This window comes from Anarhichas minor, unplaced genomic scaffold, assembly GCF_050575085.1.
Source record: "Anarhichas minor isolate MPS153535 unplaced genomic scaffold, ASM5057508v1 ptg000074l, whole genome shotgun sequence".
NCBI classification, from domain to species: domain Eukaryota; kingdom Metazoa; phylum Chordata; class Actinopteri; order Perciformes; family Anarhichadidae; genus Anarhichas; species Anarhichas minor.
The window spans coordinates 265,682-289,188 of NW_027466520.1; the positions used below are offsets into that span (position 1 = coordinate 265,682).

General features: G+C 37.5%; 1 protein-coding gene and 1 long non-coding RNA gene across 3 annotated transcripts; both read right to left on the reverse strand.

Annotated features, from left to right (window-relative positions):
* Nucleotides 1-418: 418 nt before the first annotated feature.
* On the reverse strand, nucleotides 419-2,544 carry LOC142937637 (uncharacterized). The gene is made up of 3 exons (XR_012949426.1): nucleotides 2,398-2,544; nucleotides 1,556-1,619; nucleotides 419-1,481 (listed from the first exon to the last, which is right to left on the reverse strand). It is a non-coding gene; the product is annotated as an uncharacterized LOC142937637 (long non-coding RNA).
* Nucleotides 2,545-8,284: 5,740 nt separating this feature from the next.
* ssr1 (signal sequence receptor, alpha) lies at nucleotides 8,285-23,286 on the reverse strand. Of its 2 annotated transcripts, XM_076080520.1 has the most exons (10): nucleotides 23,127-23,286; nucleotides 13,462-13,589; nucleotides 12,768-12,864; nucleotides 12,366-12,469; nucleotides 11,566-11,724; nucleotides 11,227-11,303; nucleotides 11,073-11,151; nucleotides 10,535-10,628; nucleotides 10,084-10,098; nucleotides 8,285-9,858 (listed from the first exon to the last, which is right to left on the reverse strand). In XM_076080520.1, exons 1-10 carry the CDS (start codon nucleotides 23,194-23,196, stop codon nucleotides 9,791-9,793), a joined length of 891 nt encoding a protein of 296 aa, XP_075936635.1. In that variant the 5' UTR covers nucleotides 23,197-23,286; the 3' UTR covers nucleotides 8,285-9,790. The 2 variants fall into 2 exon arrangements, with proteins under 2 accessions (XP_075936635.1, XP_075936636.1); XM_076080521.1 differs by lacking the exon at nucleotides 10,084-10,098.
* Between the last annotated feature and the right edge of the window lie 221 nt (nucleotides 23,287-23,507).

Sequence of the window (23,507 nt, forward strand, 5' to 3'; positions counted from 1 at the left end):
GTCTCATCATATCTTTACCTGTGATTATACATCACAGGTCTGGTACACCAGATACATGTACACGTATATACAAGTACCTTCAAAGTGTACTTCAGTCCAGTACTTGAGTAAATGTACTCTGTTATCTTCCACCACTGCTGCTTCAAATCATTTCAAATAAAAATGATTAACATTTGAACATATATGTGATGAGTTTCATAAATAACAAATATGTTTTACTGTTTCTACTGAAAGTAAAAAATGTTGATTATGGAGTCATTAATACTTTTTATACGATATTCTTCTCAAACAATAAAAACAACTAGTTCATTATTCAATGACAGTCACATTTAATAAAGTGGTTATAGTTTTATTAATGTCAGTAAATTCTCTCTCAGCTGAGTTATGAATCACAAAGTGAAGACGATTCAAATCAGATTTTAAAAACTTTATTAAAAAGACAAACTTTTACAACTGGACCACCAATAAAACAATCATATAAAAAGAAAGATGATTGTGTTCATTGTTCATTATGAAGCTTATTCAGCACAGAGTTTTGTTTAGATGCCTTTCATGGAACCTCGTTAAGATCATCAAATAATAATAATTATTATCATTATAATCATACATCTTATTTAACGGTACCGCTCATGGCCCTCAAGGTTTACATCAAAGCACCAACAATAACACAATAAATGACTAAAAACATCAGTTTTCTCCATTAAAGACTAATTCTTAAATAAAAAAATGTTCCTGAAACCAGAAGAACAAACGTAAAACAGACGAGTTTAAAACATAAAAACGGTTAAAAAAATAACGTCTTACAAACCAAACAAGAGAAAAAACTCTTTACAAAACTTTATCCAACAATTTGCATAAACTGAGTTTATAATCGAACGGATAAACTTGTGTTTTCATGAGTGAGGCTGAATAATGCAGCCATGTCTTTTATTAGTATAAGTATATATATTTAATATATATATATATATATATATATATATAAAAGTGATAGTTCTGTTGTGGGCACATTCTGTATAAAAGTAACAGAGAACTTCTCGGTCATGATTTTAAAGATAATTTAAAACAAATCAACATATTGTTATTATGTTGATATAAAACGTAAAGTCAGCATTATGGCTTTTATTAGAAATACTGGATTATGAGTGTTTTTAAAAGCTCCGATGTGTTTTATTTGCGCGACTATGTTTTTAAAATAAAGACATATTTAATAGATGATATAATCACATTCAACTTCTACACAGACGGGCTTTACGTTATACTAAAGGTTATCTGGATGTAACTCCAGTTCTATGAGTGTTTAGCTCGTAATCGTCTTTCTGGCTTCGCTCCGCTCTCAGCGTCATCTCCGACACTAAATACAAATGAAACAGGACACTCATGAAGTCGTTCAACGAGCAGCTTCGTCCGGCTGCAGTTCAGCATGTTTCCCATCGAGCGGTCGCTCCTCGAGGATTCATTCCTCTCGACAGCATCACAACCTTCTGGGGAATAAATTTCCATCATTTAAAGTCGACAGGAAAGATGTCGTAACGTGAACAACGAGACGTGAACTTACCGAAGCGCTCAGAGTCTAGAGAGGCGGACGATAATCTTTACTCCTCTTCCTCACGCACACAAGTCTGAAATCACATTTACAGCTCAGATGTCAACACAGATCCACCATCTGGATATTTCAGTTGTTATAAAATGACAAATTACGTTTTGATTTCCGAGATAGTGATCTTAAAATAGAAGCTGATAATTAGACTTATGAACTGGAAAGTAACGGAAATGGTTCAATATTTTGATAAGCGTTCTTGACAATAGGTTAGCTTAGCTTAGCATAAAGACTGGAAACAGGTGGAAACTGTTAGCCTGGCTCTGCGCAAACGAAACAAAAGAGGAAGTCTCCAGATAGAAACAACTTCAAAAGACTCCATTGTGAGTAAAAGTCCCGAAATACAAACTTTACTCGAGTAAAAGTACGAAAGTAGAATCAGAAAAATGTAACTCATAGTGCAGGGGAATGACCGCCATCTTATATTGTAATATATGTTAATTTAGCATTTTTGCTAATGCAACGGCTCATGGTTGAGAAAGAACCACATTTTAACTTGTGTCATTTAATTTCATATAAGCATCATATTTAATAACTTATGGTTTTTACACAAAAAAACATAGTTTTACAAAGTAAAAAACGTATAATATTATAAAATGTAGTATCAAAACATGGAAGTACTCAAGTGAAGTACAAGAATATTAAAGTTGCGCTTACAGAAAGAAGTATTTACAGCATCGAAATCTTGCTGTAATTTCTTTCACGTGACAGACCCGGGCTAGCTGTTTCCCCCTGCTTCCAGTCTTTATGCTAAGCTAAGCTAATCGCCTCCACCAACGCGTTTACAGAAGTGATCTCACTTTGTGGCCGAAGGTTCCAGGCTGAAGTTGACGTCGATCAGCTGTTGATTCTGTTCCATCAGAGGATAAACGGCGGTCGGAAACGTCTCTCTGTTGATCCGTTTGTCGTCACTGAAGGAAGGTTTGTAGTTAACTTCAACAGTAACATGTAGTCATAAAGTCAGTAACATGTAGTCATAAAGTCAGTAACATGTAGTCATAAAGTCAGTAACATGTAGTCATGAAGTCAGTAACATGTAGTCATGAAGTCAGTAACATGTAGTCATGAAGTCAGTAACATGTAGTCATAAAGTCAGTAACATGTAGTCATAAAGTCAGTAACATGTAGTCATAAAGTCAGTAACATGTAGTCATGAAGTCAGTAACATGTAGTCATGAAGTCAGTAACATGTAGTCATAAAGTCAGTAACATGTAGTCATAAAGTCAGTAACATGTAGTCATAAAGTCAGTAACATGTAGTCATAAAGTCAGTAACATGTAGTCATAAAGTCAGTAACATGTAGTCATGAAGTCAGTAACATGTAGTCATGAAGTCAGTAACATGTAGTCATGAAGTCAGTAACATGTAGTCATAAAGTCAGTAACATGTAGTCATAAAGTCAGTAACATGTAGTCATGAAGTCAGTAACATGTAGTCATAAAGTCTAACATGTAGTCATAAAGTCAGTAACATGTAGTCATAAAGTCAGTAACATGTAGTCATAAAGTCAGTAACATGTAGTCATAAAGTCAGTAACATGTAGTCATAAAGTCAGTAACATGTAGTCATAAAGTCAGTAACATGTAGTCATAAAGTCAGTAACATGTAGTCATAAAGTCAGTAACATGTAGTCATAAAGTCAGTAACATGTAGTCATGAAGTCAGTAACATGTAGTCATGAAGTCAGTAACATGTAGTCATGAAGTCAGTAACATGTAGTCATAAAGTCAGTAACATGTAGTCATAAAGTCTGTAACATGTAGTCATAAAGTCTGTAACATGTAGTCATAAAGTCTGTAACATGTAGTCATAAAGTCAGTAACATGTAGTCATAAAGTCAGTAACATGTAGTCATGAAGTCAGTAACATGTAGTCATAAAGTCAGTAACATGTAGTCATAAAGTCAGTAACATGTAGTCATAAAGTCAGTAACATGTAGTCATAAAGTCAGTAACATGTAGTCATGAAGTCAGTAACATGTAGTCATAAAGTCAGTAACATGTAGTCATAAAGTCAGTAACATGTAGTCATAAAGTCAGTAACATGTAGTCATGAAGTCAGTAACATGTAGTCATGAAGTCAGTAACATGTAGTCATGAAGTCAGTAACATGTAGTCATAAAGTCAGTAACATGTAGTCATAAAGTCAGTAACATGTAGTCATAAAGTCAGTAACATGTAGTCATAAAGTCTGTAACATGTAGTCATAAAGTCAGTAACATGTAGTCATAAAGTCAGTAACATGTAGTCATAAAGTCAGTAACATGTAGTCATGAAGTCAGTAACATGTAGTCATAAAGTCAGTAACATGTAGTCATGAAGTCAGTAACATGTAGTCATAAAGTCAGTAACATGTAGTCATGAAGTCAGTAACATGTAGTCATAAAGTCAGTAACATGTAGTCATAAAGTCAGTAACATGTAGTCATAAAGTCAGTAACATGTAGTCATAAAGTCAGTAACATGTAGTCATGAAGTCAGTAACATGTAGTCATAAAGTCTAACATGTAATCATAAAGTCAGTAACATGTAGTCATAAAGTCAGTAACATGTAGTCATAAAGTCAGTAACATGTAGTCATGAAGTCAGTAACATGTAGTCATAAAGTCTAACATGTAATCATAAAGTCAGTAACATGTAGTCATAAAGTCAGTAACATGTAGTCATAAAGTCAGTAACATGTAGTCATGAAGTCAGTAACATGTAGTCATAAAGTCAGTAACATGTAGTCATAAAGTCAGTAACATGTAGTCATAAAGTCAGTAACATGTAGTCATGAAGTCAGTAACATGTAGTCATAAAGTCTAACATGTAATCATAAAGTCAGTAACATGTAGTCATAAAGTCAGTAACATGTAGTCATGAAGTCAGTAACATGTAGTCATGAAGTCAGTAACATGTAGTCATGAAGTCAGTAACATGTAGTCATAAAGTCAGTAACATGTAGTCATAAAGTCAGTAACATGTAGTCATAAAGTCTGTAACATGTAGTCATAAAGTCAGTAACATGTAGTCATAAAGTCAGTAACATGTAGTCATAAAGTCAGTAACATGTAGTCATGAAGTCAGTAACATGTAGTCATAAAGTCAGTAACATGTAGTCATGAAGTCAGTAACATGTAGTCATAAAGTCAGTAACATGTAGTCATGAAGTCAGTAACATGTAGTCATAAAGTCAGTAACATGTAGTCATAAAGTCAGTAACATGTAGTCATAAAGTCAGTAACATGTAGTCATAAAGTCAGTAACATGTAGTCATGAAGTCAGTAACATGTAGTCATAAAGTCTAACATGTAATCATAAAGTCAGTAACATGTAGTCATAAAGTCAGTAACATGTAGTCATAAAGTCAGTAACATGTAGTCATGAAGTCAGTAACATGTAGTCATAAAGTCTAACATGTAATCATAAAGTCAGTAACATGTAGTCATAAAGTCAGTAACATGTAGTCATAAAGTCAGTAACATGTAGTCATGAAGTCAGTAACATGTAGTCATAAAGTCAGTAACATGTAGTCATAAAGTCAGTAACATGTAGTCATAAAGTCAGTAACATGTAGTCATGAAGTCAGTAACATGTAGTCATGAAGTCAGTAACATGTAGTCATAAAGTCAGTAACATGTAGTCATAAAGTCAGTAACATGTAGTCATGAAGTCAGTAACATGTAGTCATGAAGTCAGTAACATGTAGTCATAAAGTCAGTAACATGTAGTCATAAAGTCAGTAACATGTAGTCATAAAGTCAGTAACATGTAGTCATAAAGTCAGTAACATGTAGTCATAAAGTCTAACATGTAATCATAAAGTCAGTAACATGTAGTCATAAAGTCAGTAACATGTAGTCATAAAGTCAGTAACATGTAGTCATTATGATTAACAGGAACCGGTGATGATTAACAAGAGCCACACACGCGCTTTCAAAATAAAAGTCCTCTCCTCGTGCAGCTCCAGCTGTTGCTTTTGTTTTCTTTGATGGTTTTTTTACCTTTTGGAGAAATGAAGTGAGAAGTTAGTCCCGTCAGACCGGAGTGTTCGGCTGCGTGTCGGTGCGTCTGTAGGTCGGTCGGTAGGACTGACCGGCCGGACTCCCATCGTCCCCGCCGCTTGATCGCCCCATGCACGCGGACGGAGACCTAAACTTACTCAGTAAGGCCCCAGGCTCAGAACCTAGGACAATGTGGAGGAAGTGGCGTGATTTTAACTCCACAACACTGGACTTTGGAGATGGGTGGGAGGGGCTAACCGTCAGAAACCCCTTAGAAGCACTCTGGCTTTTTGAGCGGGAAGCGATTGTTCTTTGTTTGCCCTGGCCTCAGGGGCCCTGGGCTGAGGGGCCCTGGCCTCAGGGGCCCTGGGCTGAGTGGTGGGGTTTTAATGACACAGGAGCCAAAGTATTCTTGTGTCCTAACTTTACCGTCCTTATGTCAGTAGTCAGGGAGAGGAGGAGGAGAGGGGGGGAGGAGGAGAGGGGGGGAGGAGAGGAGGAGGAGGGGAGAGGGGAGGGGAGGAGGAGAGGAGAGGAGAGGAGGAGAGGGGGAGGAGGAGAGGAGGGGAGGAGAGGAGGGGGAGAGGAGAGGAGGGGAGGAGAGGAGAGGAGAGGGGAGGAGGGGAGAGGAGGAGAGGGGAGGAGGAGAGGAGGAGGAGAGGAGAGGGGAGGAGGAGAGGAGGGGGGGAGAGGAGGAGGAGGAGGAGAGGAGAGGGGGAGAGGAGAGGGGGAGGAGAGGGGAGGTGTCTGTTTTTGAGCAGCTTTTGAAAATCTTTTAATTGTTTTTTAAGTCTTTTAATTGTCGTAAGTATGTGGAAATCAACTTTTGTATTGAGTCCATAATCATCTCTTCTAATGTGAGAGGCGTCCTGGAGCTGTTTGTTGCTGTCCTATCGTTTCGTTGCAGTGCAGCAGCGCTTTTTCCAACTTTTCCTTCTCAGCCATGACCTCGTCCAATTTGTTGGACAAGTCGGCCTTGGAATGTTTCACTGTCTTATACTTGAAATTTATTTTTAACAGCTGCGACTCCACTTTTTCCAGCTGGTCTTTCCCAGAACGGTTGTCCTGGTCAGCCTTGTCCAGCACTCTGTTCTTTTCATCGGCCTCACCTTTCAAGAGTCTGACCTCATGCTGCAGATGCTCAGTAGTTGTTTTGTTTGCAGTGAGTTGCTCCTGAGCCTTCAACTCTTTATTGATCTTACTTCGCTCAGCCTGGGCGCCCTCAGTCTGGTTGATCGCTATTTCTAGCTTGTTCTCTAAGTGATTATTGAGATCTCTAAGACCTTCGATCTCCTCATCTTTTAACTGAATACACTTTAAATACTCTTCCTCCTGGATTTGTACACAAGAGTGCACAGGAACACTACCGCTCTCTTGTCTCTCTGTAGTCACTGCCAATATGAGAAGGCGTGAACAGTGTGTCGTTAGCGTGAAGCCTCGTTTATTCCGTCAGCTCGTTCACTTCGCTCATCAACTCAGTAAGAGCTAGCTAGCTCAAATCCTGCCGTGTTTCTAGCCGTATCGTCTCGAACTTAGAAAAATGCACAGAGTCCGTGCGCATGCGTGTCACCGGCCAGCGTAATATGATTTTGGATAAATACGTTCAAAGTAACCAAAATCGCGTCTCTTTCAACCTACAACTGAACAAACCATCAATATTAACCATCAATATAACCCTAAAACAAATTGGTGTTTTGTGACACGTTGATATTGTAACCGTAATTTAGCCGGTTATGGCTCAGCCCACTTTGGGGTTAAGTATCTTAACAAGGCAACACATCGACATGTGGTGGCTCAGTCAATATCAGTTATATCTGCTCCTAGTTTTTATTTTACTTTGAAGTTGAACTGAATAGAATATATATAAATAAACAGTTAAATAAATGAATGTAAATATATAATGTAATAAAAACTGATAAGATAAATAATTTTTGTGACGATTGAGAAGCGGACACATCCACAGGGTGTGATACACACACACACACACACACACACACACACACACACACACACACACACACACACACACACACACACACACACACACACACACACACACACACACACACACACACACACACACACGTTAAATCTTTAGAATATGGGAGCAACAGACGACACACGGAGCCGTCCTCCACTAACAGCTAGATGTGGAATAATTATGACAAATAATTATAATTAGTCTCATCTCAACGTGTGGTGGTCGTTTGGTACTCACCGTTTCCTGCAAAGGACTGGACGCACAGACACACCGAGAGCAGGAGGAGCGCGATGGACAGGATCCTCGGGGACATTTTGAACGACGGGTTTCTCTGATCAGGCTGCGACCTCACAAGCCGACCGACCGTTGGACATTTATCGGCGAGCCGGGAGCGCTCGTCTTTCTGGGGGCAGCACTCATGACGTGTTTGTGTGGTCGTGGTGTGTTCACACCTCCGCCCCAGAGAATCTACAAATTCCATTTTGCCCGACGAACAATTCAAAACCTAGATGTTAAAACATTAAACAAGCACATCACCTGTGAGGAGCTAAAATCATGTTTGACATGTCTGCATTAAAAGTGACGATTGATCAAGATCTTCATCTTATTCATCACCTGATTCTTGCAGCATAATGTGATTTATTAACAGTTAACAGTTTAACATCCAGCTCCAGTGAAATCGGATTAAAATGAGCAGAAACAAATAGAAACTGAGCCGACAGCAAATCATCAACGTTTATTTCCTGCACATTTAAAAGCAAATAAAAAGTATTAGCACGTTTCTCTGAATGACAGCCTCGTTTATTTTAGAAAGAGAGACTTAAGCTCCGCCCCCTGGATACTCAGGTGTGTTCTGCAGCTTTAAGAGTTCGACACGCAGCTACAGTTGGATTCCTCTCAGAGACACGGAGCTTTAAAAGGACTAAACTCTAGAACAGAGTCCTAAAGAGAGTCGGTGTCGCCCCCTAGTGGTGAAATAAAAAACAGTGCACAAACACCCGCCCCCGCCCCGCCCCTTGTTTAAACCCAATCTGTCACTCAAATAAATTAGCTCAGTAAGTTCTGCTCTGGTCCATCAGACAGTATTTACACCAGTGCTTCGGCCAGTTTTCACAATTCAAAGAAAACAAAATAGACTCAAATTATTGTCGCTCTGATTTTGAACAGAAAACAGAAGTTTGGACATTTTACAGACGAGAGAAGTAGAAAAACAGGCACACGGCGAGGCGTCGTGATGATGAGCTCAGGGTTTAAAGGGCCGGTTGATCTCCGCTCACTTCCTGCTCACGACCTCAGGGAATAAAAGGTCTTTAGATTCACACCCAGCCTGAATTTAAATTGCTTGTTTTTCCCGTCCACAACAAAGATTATGATAGAAGTCTACAACACTGTGGAAGCTCCTGCAAGCCGCCTCCATGTTTAACTTACTTCCACATACAAAGTGCCCTCCTGCCGTCTGCAGGACGAAGACTCGACTCCGCTACACGTCTGTTTAATAAAGTCTGCAAGGACGTTCTAACCAGACGGTGAAATGAGAGAAGCGACAGCAGAATAACTAAGAGATAAAAACAAGTCAAAGAGTCTCCTTCACTCACAAGAGTGGAGCTGCAACGTCCAGCATCAAGTCGTCTGCATAACGTTTGATCATCTGTAGAAAACACGACTTCTTCAGATTATTATTACGTTCTAAAGTCAAAGATGTTCAGTTGAAGATCTTATCAGAACAATAGAAGAGAGAACGGAGACATTTCACATGTTTTGGCTCATTGTTCTTTGACTTAATTGATTTTCTACTCTTAGTTTAGTTGCAGCTCTACACCAGAGAGGGACGTAAACAAACAACGATCACATGATCAGCTTCAACAAACTAAATATCATCTAAAGAAAAACCAACAATCTTTAGAGAAAAATGTGCCGTTTGAACCCAAAACAGGACGAACCGTTTCACTGTGTGTGTGTGTGTGTGTGTGTGTGTGTGTGTGTGTGTGTGTGTGTGTGTGTGTGTGTGTGTGTGTGTGTGTGTGTGCATGCAACAGTTTCTAAGCTTTAAGTAGAGAGCCAGTCGTTGCTGTGCTTGGCACTGGTTAAAGTTTTTCAGTAGAGAGGACAGAGTGTGGCCGCCCTCCTCCTCCTCCTCCTCCTCCTCCTCCTCTTCTTCCTCTTCTTCCTCTTCTTCCTCCTCCTTCACCGGTGGTATGGTTTCACCACCGTGTGTTCATGGCGCCCGTCACTCGTCCGAGCCGGCTGAGCGTTTCTGGTTCCTCTTGCGAGGAGATCTTTTTGGAGACGCTTTGTCTGAGAGAGAAAGAAGAGAAACGCTGAGTAAGACAAACACACGCCTCAGAGTGACGTCAGCGCTTCACCACAACATTTAATGAAACACTTTCAAAGCATCTACTGCTAAGAAGCTCCATTTGCAAAAGTGAGAAACAACATCAGCACTGCATTCACATTCTCTCTCACACACACACACACACACACACACACACACACACACACACACACACACACACACCTCACCTCTGCGACTCTGCACTGAAGAGGTAAACATGACAGCGAGGAAGGAGGAGAGAGGAAACAGAGAGAGAGTGAGTGACCTCATGCACAGTGAGGTTAAAGGTGAAACAGGAAGAGGAACAAACAGCTGATTCTGTGAGGAGAGAAAAACATCAACGAGATAAAAGAGGAAAAACGGTTCTTCATCGTCAAGTGAGGAGAATTTATCACAACACGAGCCAACTAGCTCAGTTATAAATGATGAACTTCTTCTAATCAAAATACTGTCTGAAGATAGTGGAGTGAGAGACGAAGAGGGAGAGAGAGCGAGCGAGCGAGAAGGAGAGTGTAGAGGTGTGTGAGGAGTGAGTTAGAGGAGTGAGTTAGAGGAGTGAGTTAGAGGAGTGAGTTAGAGGAGTGAGTTAGAGGAGTGAGTTAGAGGAGTGAGTTAGAGGAGTGAGTTAGAGTGACCTACTGATCTGGTTGAGTGTCTCCTGAGGGATCCAGCTGAGGTCGACATCATTGTGACTTGAAGTTCCCATCTCCACCTTTGCAGCTGGACGTCTCCTCTGAGAACAAACCGGTAGAAATAATAATTCATCATTTAGTCTATAAAACTACACCGTGTATCACAACCAGAAGCTGTAAATAAACGACACTATCGGTTCATTGATTTTCATCTTTCCGACGGTCCTTGAACTCATCATAGGCAACAAACACTTCCCTCAGAAACAAAAAACATTTTATTCTTCATGTTGTCATTAGAAGTGTCTCCTCTAATAAAGCCTTCACTTTAAACAGATTGTGTAGAAACATTAAATTGTGAAACTATGAAGTCATGATTGATTCATCTGAGACCAACAGCTTGAGCTTCACAGAGTTATTTAAAAAGGTGAATGTTTTGTATTTTTCACAGATAAATGATCATTTTCTTTCACTGTTGTGACTGATTTTCCAGATACAGACGGTCCAGTGTTTGTTTGTTTGTTTGTTTGTGTTTTAAATATTCGTACCTTTCTGGACTCCATCAGCTGGTGAAGACCGACAACCACCAGCAGCCCGAGGCCCGACAGGAAGACGTACAAGAAGATCCTGAGAGACGGAGACGGAGGAATAAACGACGGCAGAGACGCAGAACAATTAAATAAATACGATGCAATCGCTTACGTCTCTCCGTCTAGTCCGTCCTCTCGCTCTGTGACGGTGACCGTCTGGTTGAACACGGCGTCCTGGAAAACGTTTCCCTACAGAAAGAGGAAACACAACAAATACAGATTAGAACTCCACAATCGACACGTTTCATCAACTCTGAAGGAATAAATGATGCTGTGAAAGGGTTAAAACGAGACTGTAAGCTCCGTCCTGCAGAGCCTTTCAGACGTGAAGATGAGAAATAGTTCACTGATTCACATGTCGGAGGACTGAGCTGGTGCTTCTTACGTTATCTACTATTAGTAGAAGCTAGAGATAATACACAATAATAAGCTAGAAGCTGGCACTTCTTACGTTTCCATCCTTGTAGTTGAGGTTGATGACGAGTCCGAACGGCCGCCCCCCCATCGGCTCCGCTGGGATGAAGGAGTACTCAAAGGTCGCCTGTTTGGAGGCCGGGACCACGATGCCGAGCTGGAGGGCCGTGAAGTTCTGGATGTAGAACTGGTAATCCTGAGAGGAGGAGGGGAGAAAGAAGGAGAAAGGTAGAAGAAGAAGATTCTTACCTGGAGCGCTCAACTCACAAATAGATTAGTGAAAATATGAAATGTTGATAATATCAGTTTTTATTCATGTTTACTAGAATCTGGAAAAGGTTTATAGCTACTTGACTAAAATATCTGTTGTCATCAAATGTTTCCTTTTACTTTGTTTAAGTCTTTTATAGTATTTTTGCATAAAAACACAATTGAAATGATTAGGAAGAAAACGATTTTATTTTAATTGATCTATTAGAAGTATAATAATGTTCTTAGAGCTCGTGTTATGAAGGTAAACAGCTCATAATTCATCTCTAATATCTATTTATATTAACGTGAACACATCTCCTTCAAACTACTGGATTCATTCAAGTTTATCACCAAAACTACATTTTACAGATGACATGTGAACACATCATGATAACGTTATAATGGACCTTCAGCCAGTACTCATGTTCACTGAGCAGAGCCTGAAGGCATCATAGTGTAACTGAAGTGAACCTCCGTTGGTTAGCCGTTAGCGGTGCTGCTAACGTTACTAGCTCTCCTCCTGTTGCTTTAAACACTGATTGGTTGTCCTGAGAGGTTAAAGGTCGTGGTTGGAGGAGGACCTACCTGTGGGTAACGGAAGGAGGCGTCCAGAGACTCAACTACGAAGTTCTCTGGTCCTTTGTTGGAGAAACCGAGGAGGAACTTCACGATCTCGTTGGCAGGGAAGTCTGAAGAAGGTGGAGAAGGAAAAGAAGAGTTCATTCTGTCGTTACACGTCTGAAATATTGCGTTTTCTTTAGTGACGTCTCGTTTCACCACAGCTGTGGTCAAAGATGATCTTAAACTTCATTCCAAAGGTTGGAATTTAAATTAAATTGTGGGGCGGCATCATCTCCTTTCATTAAGGAAGGTCCAGTGTTTCCTTTGCTTCAGGAGATAAGAAAGGAGGCATTGAGGCACCTTTCCTCTGCATTTAGAGGATTCGACCAGCTCGTATACTTCTCTTCAGAGGAAAAGAGTTCTTACCATCTCCTTTGACGAAGAGGATGGTGGTGTCAGCGTTGGGAGAAGCCTTCACTTCTCCGACCAACGCTTCCTCTTCTTCTTCTTCTTTTTCTTCCGTCTACAAACAAACACAAGTTTAACTTCAACAGGAGCTTTATGTGAGGTTATGTCCTCACTCGTTCACATCGTTTTCCTTCCCTCAAGAAACAGAACCAGATGTTTTTAACTCTACTAAATAAGCTAAATGTGCTTAAAATAAAAAGGTCATCAGCTTCCTGATACGACTTTAAAGAGCTACAGGGACTTTAATAAGAAAACTCTAGAAAAGGAGAAGATGAAGAAGGAGGAGGACGAGGACGAGAAGAAGGAGTTGAAGGGGAAGTAGTAGGAGAAGAAGGAGAAGAGTGAAACAGTTTTTGTCTGCCGGTTAAAAACACATTTAATTTGAAACTCATAGAAAAGCCTAAAAATCCTCATATTAGCAGAGTTTTTGCTTCAAGACAAAGACTGTCAAACTTCCTGTCTGTTGACTTTTAAAACTAAATTAGAAACAACAAAGAAGCATTTTTAAACAGAAAATAATAAATGTTCATATTAACTACATAATCCACGTGTTTAATCACATTAAATCCCTCCAGCGTAACAACAGATGAATAATGTTTAAAAAGAGACAGAATCATCCGAATGATGCGATTATTATTATTTTTTGTCTCACCAGCTCTACGTTCTCGTCGTCTTCCACTTCAGCCTCGTCGTCCTCGTCCGCCACGTCATCCACGACATCTTCATCCACGGCCTCAGCCTCCTCATCCTCAGTCAGGTCCTGGGCGCTCGCCATCGGCCCTGATGGAGCATTGTTCAAAATAAAATAAACCACTCAGCATCAACACATAAAGGAACACTTCATCCTTCAGTTTATCACAAACATTCAACATCAACACATAAAGAAACACTTCATCCTTCAGTTTATCACAAACATTCAACATCAACACATAAAGGAACACTTCATCCTTCAGTTCATCACAAACATTCATCATCAACACATAAAGGAACACTTCATCCTTCAGTTTATCACAAACATTCAACATCAACACATAAAGGAACACTTCATCCTTCAGTTTATCACAAACATTCATCATCGACACATAAAGGAACACTTCATCCTTCAGTTTATCACAAACATTCATCATCAACACATAAAGGAACACTTCATCCTTCAGTTTATCACAAACATTCATCATCGACACATAAAGAAACACTTCATCCTTCAGTTTATCACAAACATTCATCATCGACACATAAAGAAACACTTCATCCTTCAGTTTATCACAAACATTCAACATCAACACATAAAGAAACACTTCATCCTTCAGTTTATCACAAACATTCATCATCAACACATAAAGGAACACTTCATCCTTCAGTTCATCACAAACATTCAACATCAACACATAAAGGAACACTTCATCCTTCAGTTTATCACAAACATTCAACATCAACACATAAAGGAACACTTCATCCTTCAGTTTATCACAAACATTCATCATCAACACATAAAGGAACACTTCATCCTTCAGTTTATCACAAACATTCATCATCAACACATAAAGGAACACTTCATCCTTCAGTTTATCACAAACATTCATCATCAACACATAAAGGAACACTTCATCCTTCAGTTTATCACAAACATTCATCATCAACACATAAAGGAACACTTCATCCTTCAGTTTATCACAAACATTCAACATCAACACATAAAGGAACACTTCATCCTTCAGTTCATCACAAACATTCAACATCAACACATAAAGGAACACTTCATCCTTCAGTTTATCACAAACATTCATCATCAACACATAAAGGAACACTTCATCCTTCAGTTCATCACAAACATTCATCAACAACACATAAAGAAACACTTCATCCTTCAGTTTATCACAAACATTCATCAACAACACATAAAGAAACACTTCATCCTTCAGTTAATCACAAACATTCATCAACAACACATAAAGGAACACTTCATCCTTCAGTTCATCACAAACATTCAACATCAACACATAAAGGAACACTTCATCCTTCAGTTAATCACAAACATTCATCAACAACACATAAAGAAACACTTCATCCTTCAGTTAATCACAAACATTCATCAACAACACATAAGGAACACTTCATCCTTCAGTTTATCACAAACATTCATCAACACATAAAGGAACACTTCATCTTTCAGTTTATCACAAACATTCAACATCAACACATAAAGGAACACTTCATCCTTCAGTTTATCACAAACATTCATCATCAACACATAAAGGAACACTTCATCCTTCAGTTTATCACAAACATTCATCAACAACACATAAGGAACACTTCATCCTTCAGTTTATCACAAACATTCATCATCAACACATAAAGAAACACTTCATCCTTCAGTTTATCACAAACATTCATCATCAACACATAAAGAAACACTTCATCCTTCAGTTTATCACAAACATTCATCATCAACACATAAGGAACACTTCATCCTTCAGTTAATCACAAACATTCATCAACAACACATAAGGAACACTTCATCCTTCAGTTTATCACAAACATTCATCATCAACACATAAAGGAACACTTCATCCTTCAGTTTATCACAAACATTCATCAACAACACATAAGGAACACTTCATCCTTCAGTTTATCACAAACATTCATCATCAACACATAAAGAAACACTTCATCCTTCAGTTTATCACAAACATTCATCATCAACACATAAAGAAACACTTCATCCTTCAGTTTATCACAAACATTCATCATCAACACATAAGGAACACTTCATCCTTCAGTTCATCACAAACATTCATCAACAACACATAAAGGAACACTTCATCCTTCAGTTTATCACAAACATTCATCATCAACACATAAAGAAACACTTCATCCTTCAGTTTATCACAAACATTCATCATCAACACATAAAGGAACACTTCATCCTTCAGTTTATCACAAACATTCATCAACAACACATAAGGAACACTTCATCCTTCAGTTCATCACAAACATTCATCAACAACACATAAGGAACACTTCATCATTCAGTTTATCACAAACATTCATCATCAACACATAAAGAAACACTTCATCCTTCAGTTCATCACAAACATTCATCAACAACACATAAGGAACACTTCATCCTTCAGTTCATCACAAACATTCATCAACACATAAGGAACACTTCATCCTTCAGTTTATCACAAACATTCATCAACAACACATAAGGAACACTTCATCCTTCAGTTCATCACAAACATTCATCAACAACACATAAGGAACACTTCATCCTTCAGTTCATCACAAACATTCATCAACAACACATAAGGAACACTTCATCCTTCAGTTTATCACAAACATTCATCATCAACACATAAAGAAACACTTCATCCTTCAGTTCATCACAAACATTCATCAACAACACATAAGGAACACTTCATCCTTCAGTTCATCACAAACATTCATCAACAACACATAAGGAACACTTCATCCTTCAGTTCATCACAAACATTCATCAACAACACATAAGGAACACTTCATCCTTCAGTTCATCACAAACATTCATCAACAACACATAAAGGAACACTTCATCCTTCAGTTTATCACAAACATTCATCAACAACACATAAGGAACACTTCATCCTTCAGTTCATCACAAACATTCATCAACAACACATAAGGAACACTTCATCCTTCAGTTTATCACAAACATTCATCATCAACACATAAAGAAACACTTCATCCTTCAGTTTATCACAAACATTCAACATCAACACATAAAGGAACACTTCATCCTTCAGTTTATCACAAACATTCATCATCAACACATAAAGAAACACTTCATCCTTCAGTTCATCACAAACATTCATCAACAACACATAAGGAACACTTCATCCTTCAGTTCATCACAAACATTCATCATCAACACATAAACACTTCATCCTTCAGTTTATCACAAACATTCATCAACAACACATAAGGAACACTTCATCCTTCAGTTCATCACAAACATTCATCAACAACACATAAGGAACACTTCATCCTTCAGTTTATCACAAACATTCATCATCAACACATAAAGAAACACTTCATCCTTCAGTTTATCACAAACATTCAACATCAACACATAAAGGAACACTTCATCCTTCAGTTTATCACAAACATTCAACATCAACACATAAAGGAACACTTCATCCTTCAGTTTATCACAAACATTCATCATCAACACATAAACACTTCATCCTTCAGTTTATCACAAACATTCAACATCAACACATAAAGGAACACTTCATCCTTCAGTTTATCACAAACATTCATCATCAACACATAAACACTTCATCCTTCAGTTTATCACAAACATTCAACATCAACACATAAAGGAACACTTCATCCTTCAGTTTATCACAAACATTCAACATCAACACATAAAGGAACACTTCATCCTTCAGTTTATCACAAACATTCATCATCAACACATAAACACTTCATCCTTCAGTTTATCACAAACATTCAACATCAACACATAAAGGAACACTTCATCCTTCAGTTTATCACAAACATTCAACATCAACACATAAAGGAACACTTCATCCTTCAGTTTATCACAAACATTCATCATCAACACATAAAGGAACACTTCATCCTTCAGTTCATCACAAACATTCAACATCAACACATAAAGGAACACTTCATCCTTCAGTTTATCACAAACATTCAACATCAACACATAAAGGAACACTTCATCCTTCAGTTTATCACAAACATTCATCATCAACACATAAAGGAACACTTCATCCTTCAGTTCATCACAAACATTCAACATCAACACATAAAGGAACACTTCATCCTTCAGTTTATCACAAACATTCAACATCAACACATAAAGGAACACTTCATCCTTCAGTTCATCACAAACATTCATCAACAACACATAAGGAACACTTCATCCTTCAGTTTATCACAAACATTCATCAACAACACATAAGGAACACTTCATCCTTCAGTTTATCACAAACATTCATCAACAACACATAAGGAACACTTCATCCTTCAGTTTATCACAAACATTCATCATCAACACATAAAGAAACACTTCATCCTTCAGTTCATCACAAACATTCATCAACAACACATAAGGAACACTTCATCCTTCAGTTTATCACAAACATTCATCAACAACACATAAGGAACACTTCATCCTTCAGTTTATCACAAACATTCATCAACAACACATAAGGAACACTTCATCCTTCAGTTTATCACAAACATTCATCAACAACACATAAAGAAACACTTCATCCTTCAGTTCATCACAAACATTCATCAACAACACATAAGGAACACTTCATCCTTCAGTTTATCACAAACATTCATCAACAACACATAAGGAACACTTCATCCTTCAGTTTATCACAAACATTCATCATCAACACATAAGGAACACTTCATCCTTCAGTTCATCACAAACATTCATCAACAACACATAAGGAACACTTCATCCTTCAGTTTATCACAAACATTCATCATCAACACATAAAGAAACACTTCATCCTTCAGTTTATCACAAACATTCAACATCAACACATAAAGGAACACTTCATCCTTCAGTTTATCACAAACATTCATCATCAACACATAAAGGAACACTTCATCCTTCAGTTTATCACAAACATTCATCAACAACACATAAAGGAACACTTCATCCTTCAGTTTATCACAAACATTCATCATCAACACATAAAGGAACACTTCATCCTTCAGTTTATCACAAACATTCATCATCAACACATAAAGAAACACTTCATCCTTCAGTTTATCACAAACATTCAACATCAACACATAAAGGAACACTTCATCCTTCAGTTTATCACAAACATTCAACATCAACACATAAAGGAACACTTCATCCTTCAGTTCATCACAAACATTCATCAACAACACATAAGGAACACTTCATCCTTCAGTTCATCACAAACATTCATCAACAACACATAAAGAAACACTTCATCCTTCAGTTTATCACAAACATTCATCAACAACACATAAGGAACACTTCATCCTTCAGTTTATCACAAACATTCATCATCAACACATAAACACTTCATCCTTCAGTTTATCACAAACATTCATCATCAACACATAAAGAAACACTTCATCCTTCAGTTTATCACAAACATTCAACATCAACACATAAAGGAACACTTCATCCTTCAGTTTATCACAAACATTCATCATCAACACATAAAGAAACACTTCATCCTTCAGTTCATCACAAACATTCATCAACAACACATAAGGAACACTTCATCCTTCAGTTCATCACAAACATTCATCAACAACACATAAAGAAACACTTCATCCTTCAGTTTATCACAAACATTCATCAACAACACATAAGGAACACTTCATCCTTCAGTTCATCACAAACATTCATCAACAACACATAAGGAACACTTCATCCTTCAGTTCATCACAAACATTCATCAACAACACATAAGGAACACTTCATCCTTCAGTTCATCACAAACATTCATCAACAACACATAAGAAACACTTCATCCTTCAGTTTATCACAAACATTCAACATCAACACATAAAGGAACACTTCATCCTTCAGTTTATCACAAACATTCATCATCAACACATAAAGAAACACTTCATCCTTCAGTTTATCACAAACATTCATCATCAACACATAAAGAAACACTTCATCCTTCAGTTTATCACAAACATTCAACACCAACACATAAAGGAACACTTCATCCTTCAGTTTATCACAAACATTCATCATCAACACATAAACACTTCATCCTTCAGTTTATCACAAACATTCAACATCAACACATAAAGGAACACTTCATCCTTCAGTTTATCACAAACATTCATCATCAACACATAAACACTTCATCCTTCAGTTTATCACAAACATTCAACATCAACACATAAAGGAACACTTCATCCTTCAGTTTATCACAAACATTCAACATCAACACATAAAGGAACACTTCATCCTTCAGTTCATCACAAACATTCATCATCAACACATAAAGGAACACTTCATCCTTCAGTTTATCACAAACATTCAACATCAACACATAAAGGAACACTTCATCCTTCAGTTTATCACAAACATTCAACATCAACACATAAAGGAACACTTCATCCTTCAGTTTATCACAAACATTCATCATCAACACATAAACACTTCATCCTTCAGTTTATCACAAACATTCAACATCAACACATAAAGAAACACTTCATCCTTCAGTTTATCACAAACATTCATCATCAACACATAAAGGAACACTTCATCCTTCAGTTTATCACAAACATTCATCATCAACACATAAACACTTCATCCTTCAGTTTATCACAAACATTCATCATCAACACATAAAGAAACACTTCATCCTTCAGTTTATCACAAACATTCAACATCAACACATAAACACTTCATCCTTCAGTTTATCACAAACATTCATCATCAACACATAAACACTTCATCCTTCAGTTTATCACAAACATTCAACATCAACACATAAAGAAACACTTCATCCTTCAGTTTATCACAAACATTCATCATCAACACATAAAGGAACACTTCATCCTTCAGTTTATCACAAACATTCATCATCAACACATAAACACTTCATCCTTCAGTTTATCACAAACATTCATCATCAACACATAAAGAAACACTTCATCCTTCAGTTCATCACAAACATTCATCATCAACACATAAAGGAACACTTCATCCTTCAGTTTATCACAAACATTCATCATCAACACATAAAGGAACACTTCATCCTTCAGTTTATCACAAACATTCATCATCATCACATAAGAAACACTTCATCCTTCAGTTTATCACAAACATTCATCATCAACACATAAAGGAACACTTCATCCTTCAGTTTATCACAAACATTCATCATCATCACATAAGAAACACTTCATCCTTCAGTTTATCACAAACATTCAACATCAACACATAAAGGAACACTTCATCCTTCAGTTTATCACAAACATTCATCATCAACACATAAGAAACACTTCATCCTTCAGTTTATCACAAACATTCATCATCAACACATAAGAAACACTTCATCCTTCAGTTCATCACAAACATTCAACATCAACACATAAAGGAACACTTCATCCTTCAGTTTATCACAAACATTCAACATCAACACGTAAAGGAACACTTCATCCTTCAGTTTATCACAAACATTCATCATCAACACATAAAGAAACACTTCATCCTTCAGTTTATCACAAACATTCAACATCAACACGTAAAGGAACACTTCATCCTTCAGTTTATCACAAACATTCATCATCAACACATAAAGAAACACTTCATCCTTCAGTTTATCACAAACATTCATCATCAACACATAAAGAAACACTTCATCCTTCAGTTCATCACAAACATTCATCAACAACACATAAGGAACACTTCATCCTTCAGTTTATCACAAACATTCATCATCAACACATAAAGAAACACTTCATCCTTCAGTTTATCACAAACATTCATCAACAACACATAAGGAACACTTCATCCTTCAGTTTATCACAAACATTCATCATCAACACATAAGAAACACTTCATCCTTCAGTTTATCACAAACATTCATCAACAACACATAAGGAACACTTCATCCTTCAGTTTATCACAAACATTCATCATCAACACATAAAGAAACACTTCATCCTTCAGTTCATCACAAACATTCATCAACAACACATAAGGAACACTTCATCCTTCAGTTCATCACAAACATTCATCATCAACACATAAAGAAACACTTCATCCTTCAGTTCATCACAAACATTCATCATCAACACATAAAGAAACACTTCATCCTTCAGTTCATCACAAACATTCATCATCAACACATAAAGAAACACTTCATCCTTCAGTTCATCACAAACATTCATCATCAACACATAAAGGAACACTTCATCCTTCAGTTCATCACAAACATTCATCATCAACACATAAAGAAACACTTCATCCTTCAGTTCATCACAAACATTCATCAACAACACATAATGAACACTTCATCCTTCAGTTTATCACAAACATTCATCATCAACACATAAAGAAACACTTCATCCTTCAGTTCATCACAAACATTCATCAACAACACATAAGGAACACTTCATCCTTCAGTTTATCACAAACATTCATCATCAACACATAATGAACACTTCATCCTTCAGTTTATCACAAACATTCATCATCAACACATAATGAACACTTCATCCTTCAGTTTATCACAAACATTCATCATCAACACATAAAGAAACACTTCATCCTTCAGTTCATCACAAACATTCATCAACAACACATAAGGAACACTTCATCCTTCAGTTCATCACAAACATTCATCATCAACACATAAAGAAACACTTCATCCTTCAGTTCATCACAAACATTCATCAACAACACATAAGGAACACTTCATCCTTCAGTTTATCACAAACATTCATCATCAACACATAAAGAAACACTTCATCCTTCAGTTCATCACAAACATTCATCAACAACACATAAGGAACACTTCATCCTTCAGTTTATCACAAACATTCATCATCAACACATAAGGAACACTTCATCCTTCAGTTCATCACAAACATTCATCAACAACACATAAGGAACACTTCATCCTTCAGTTTATCACAAACATTCATCATCAACACATAAGGAACACTTCATCCTTCAGTTTATCACAAACATTCATCATCAACACATAAAGAAACACTTCATCCTTCAGTTCATCACAAACATTCATCAACAACACATAAGGAACACTTCATCCTTCAGTTTATCACAAACATTCATCAACAACACATAAGGAACACTTCATCCTTCAGTTTATCTCAAATGTGTACAGTAAAAAGTATAATAACTGAGATGTAGGACAGTAAAGAGTACAATATTTACCTCTGATGTGACTGAGTGACAGCAAACAGAGCTACTTAGCTCAGAGGCTAACAGCTAACAGAGCTAGTTAGCTCCATGGCTAACAGCTAACAGGCTAAGGACACGTCAGTCTAAGCAGGCAGATAAACGGCATGCATTTGCACACGGTGTATTATAAACGTCATCTATTACACAATAAAAATAAGAAAGCGCTTCATTTAAATATGTTATAAACTCCACTGAAGAGTGAAAAAGCACCTCGTTTTTATATATCCAGTTACTTTAAGCTAGCACATGTCAACGGCTTTCCGTTAGCCGAGCTAGCTAAAACTAGCATGTTGAAGCTCATTAGCTAATTAAACACAGTTCAACCACCCCGAGCCGCCATATTTAAGACTTACCTTTGATGAGGAGGGTCGCCGGGAAGGCTAACAGCGCTAGCAGCAGCAGTTTAGGGAGACACTTCATCATTTTTGAAGCCGAAATCAGTGCGTTTTCTCAGTCAGTGTGTAGGGAGACAGCCAGGCTGTGTGAGAGCCGCTTCCGGTACTATTATTATAAGTACGCATGCGCAAAAGATACGGACCAGTAGGTGTTGTGGTGAAGTCTGTTAACCGTTCAAATTGTCCCTCTCTTAACCCTGTCCTCAGCGACTTTGGTTAAGTTGTGGTTAAGCGTCGTTAAGTTAACTAGTTGGTGTCAAACTAAGAGTAGTTTGAAGTTAAGCATTTATTTTAAGAGGAACATTAAGAGGATTCTGTGTTCAGGTTACATTTCGGTGG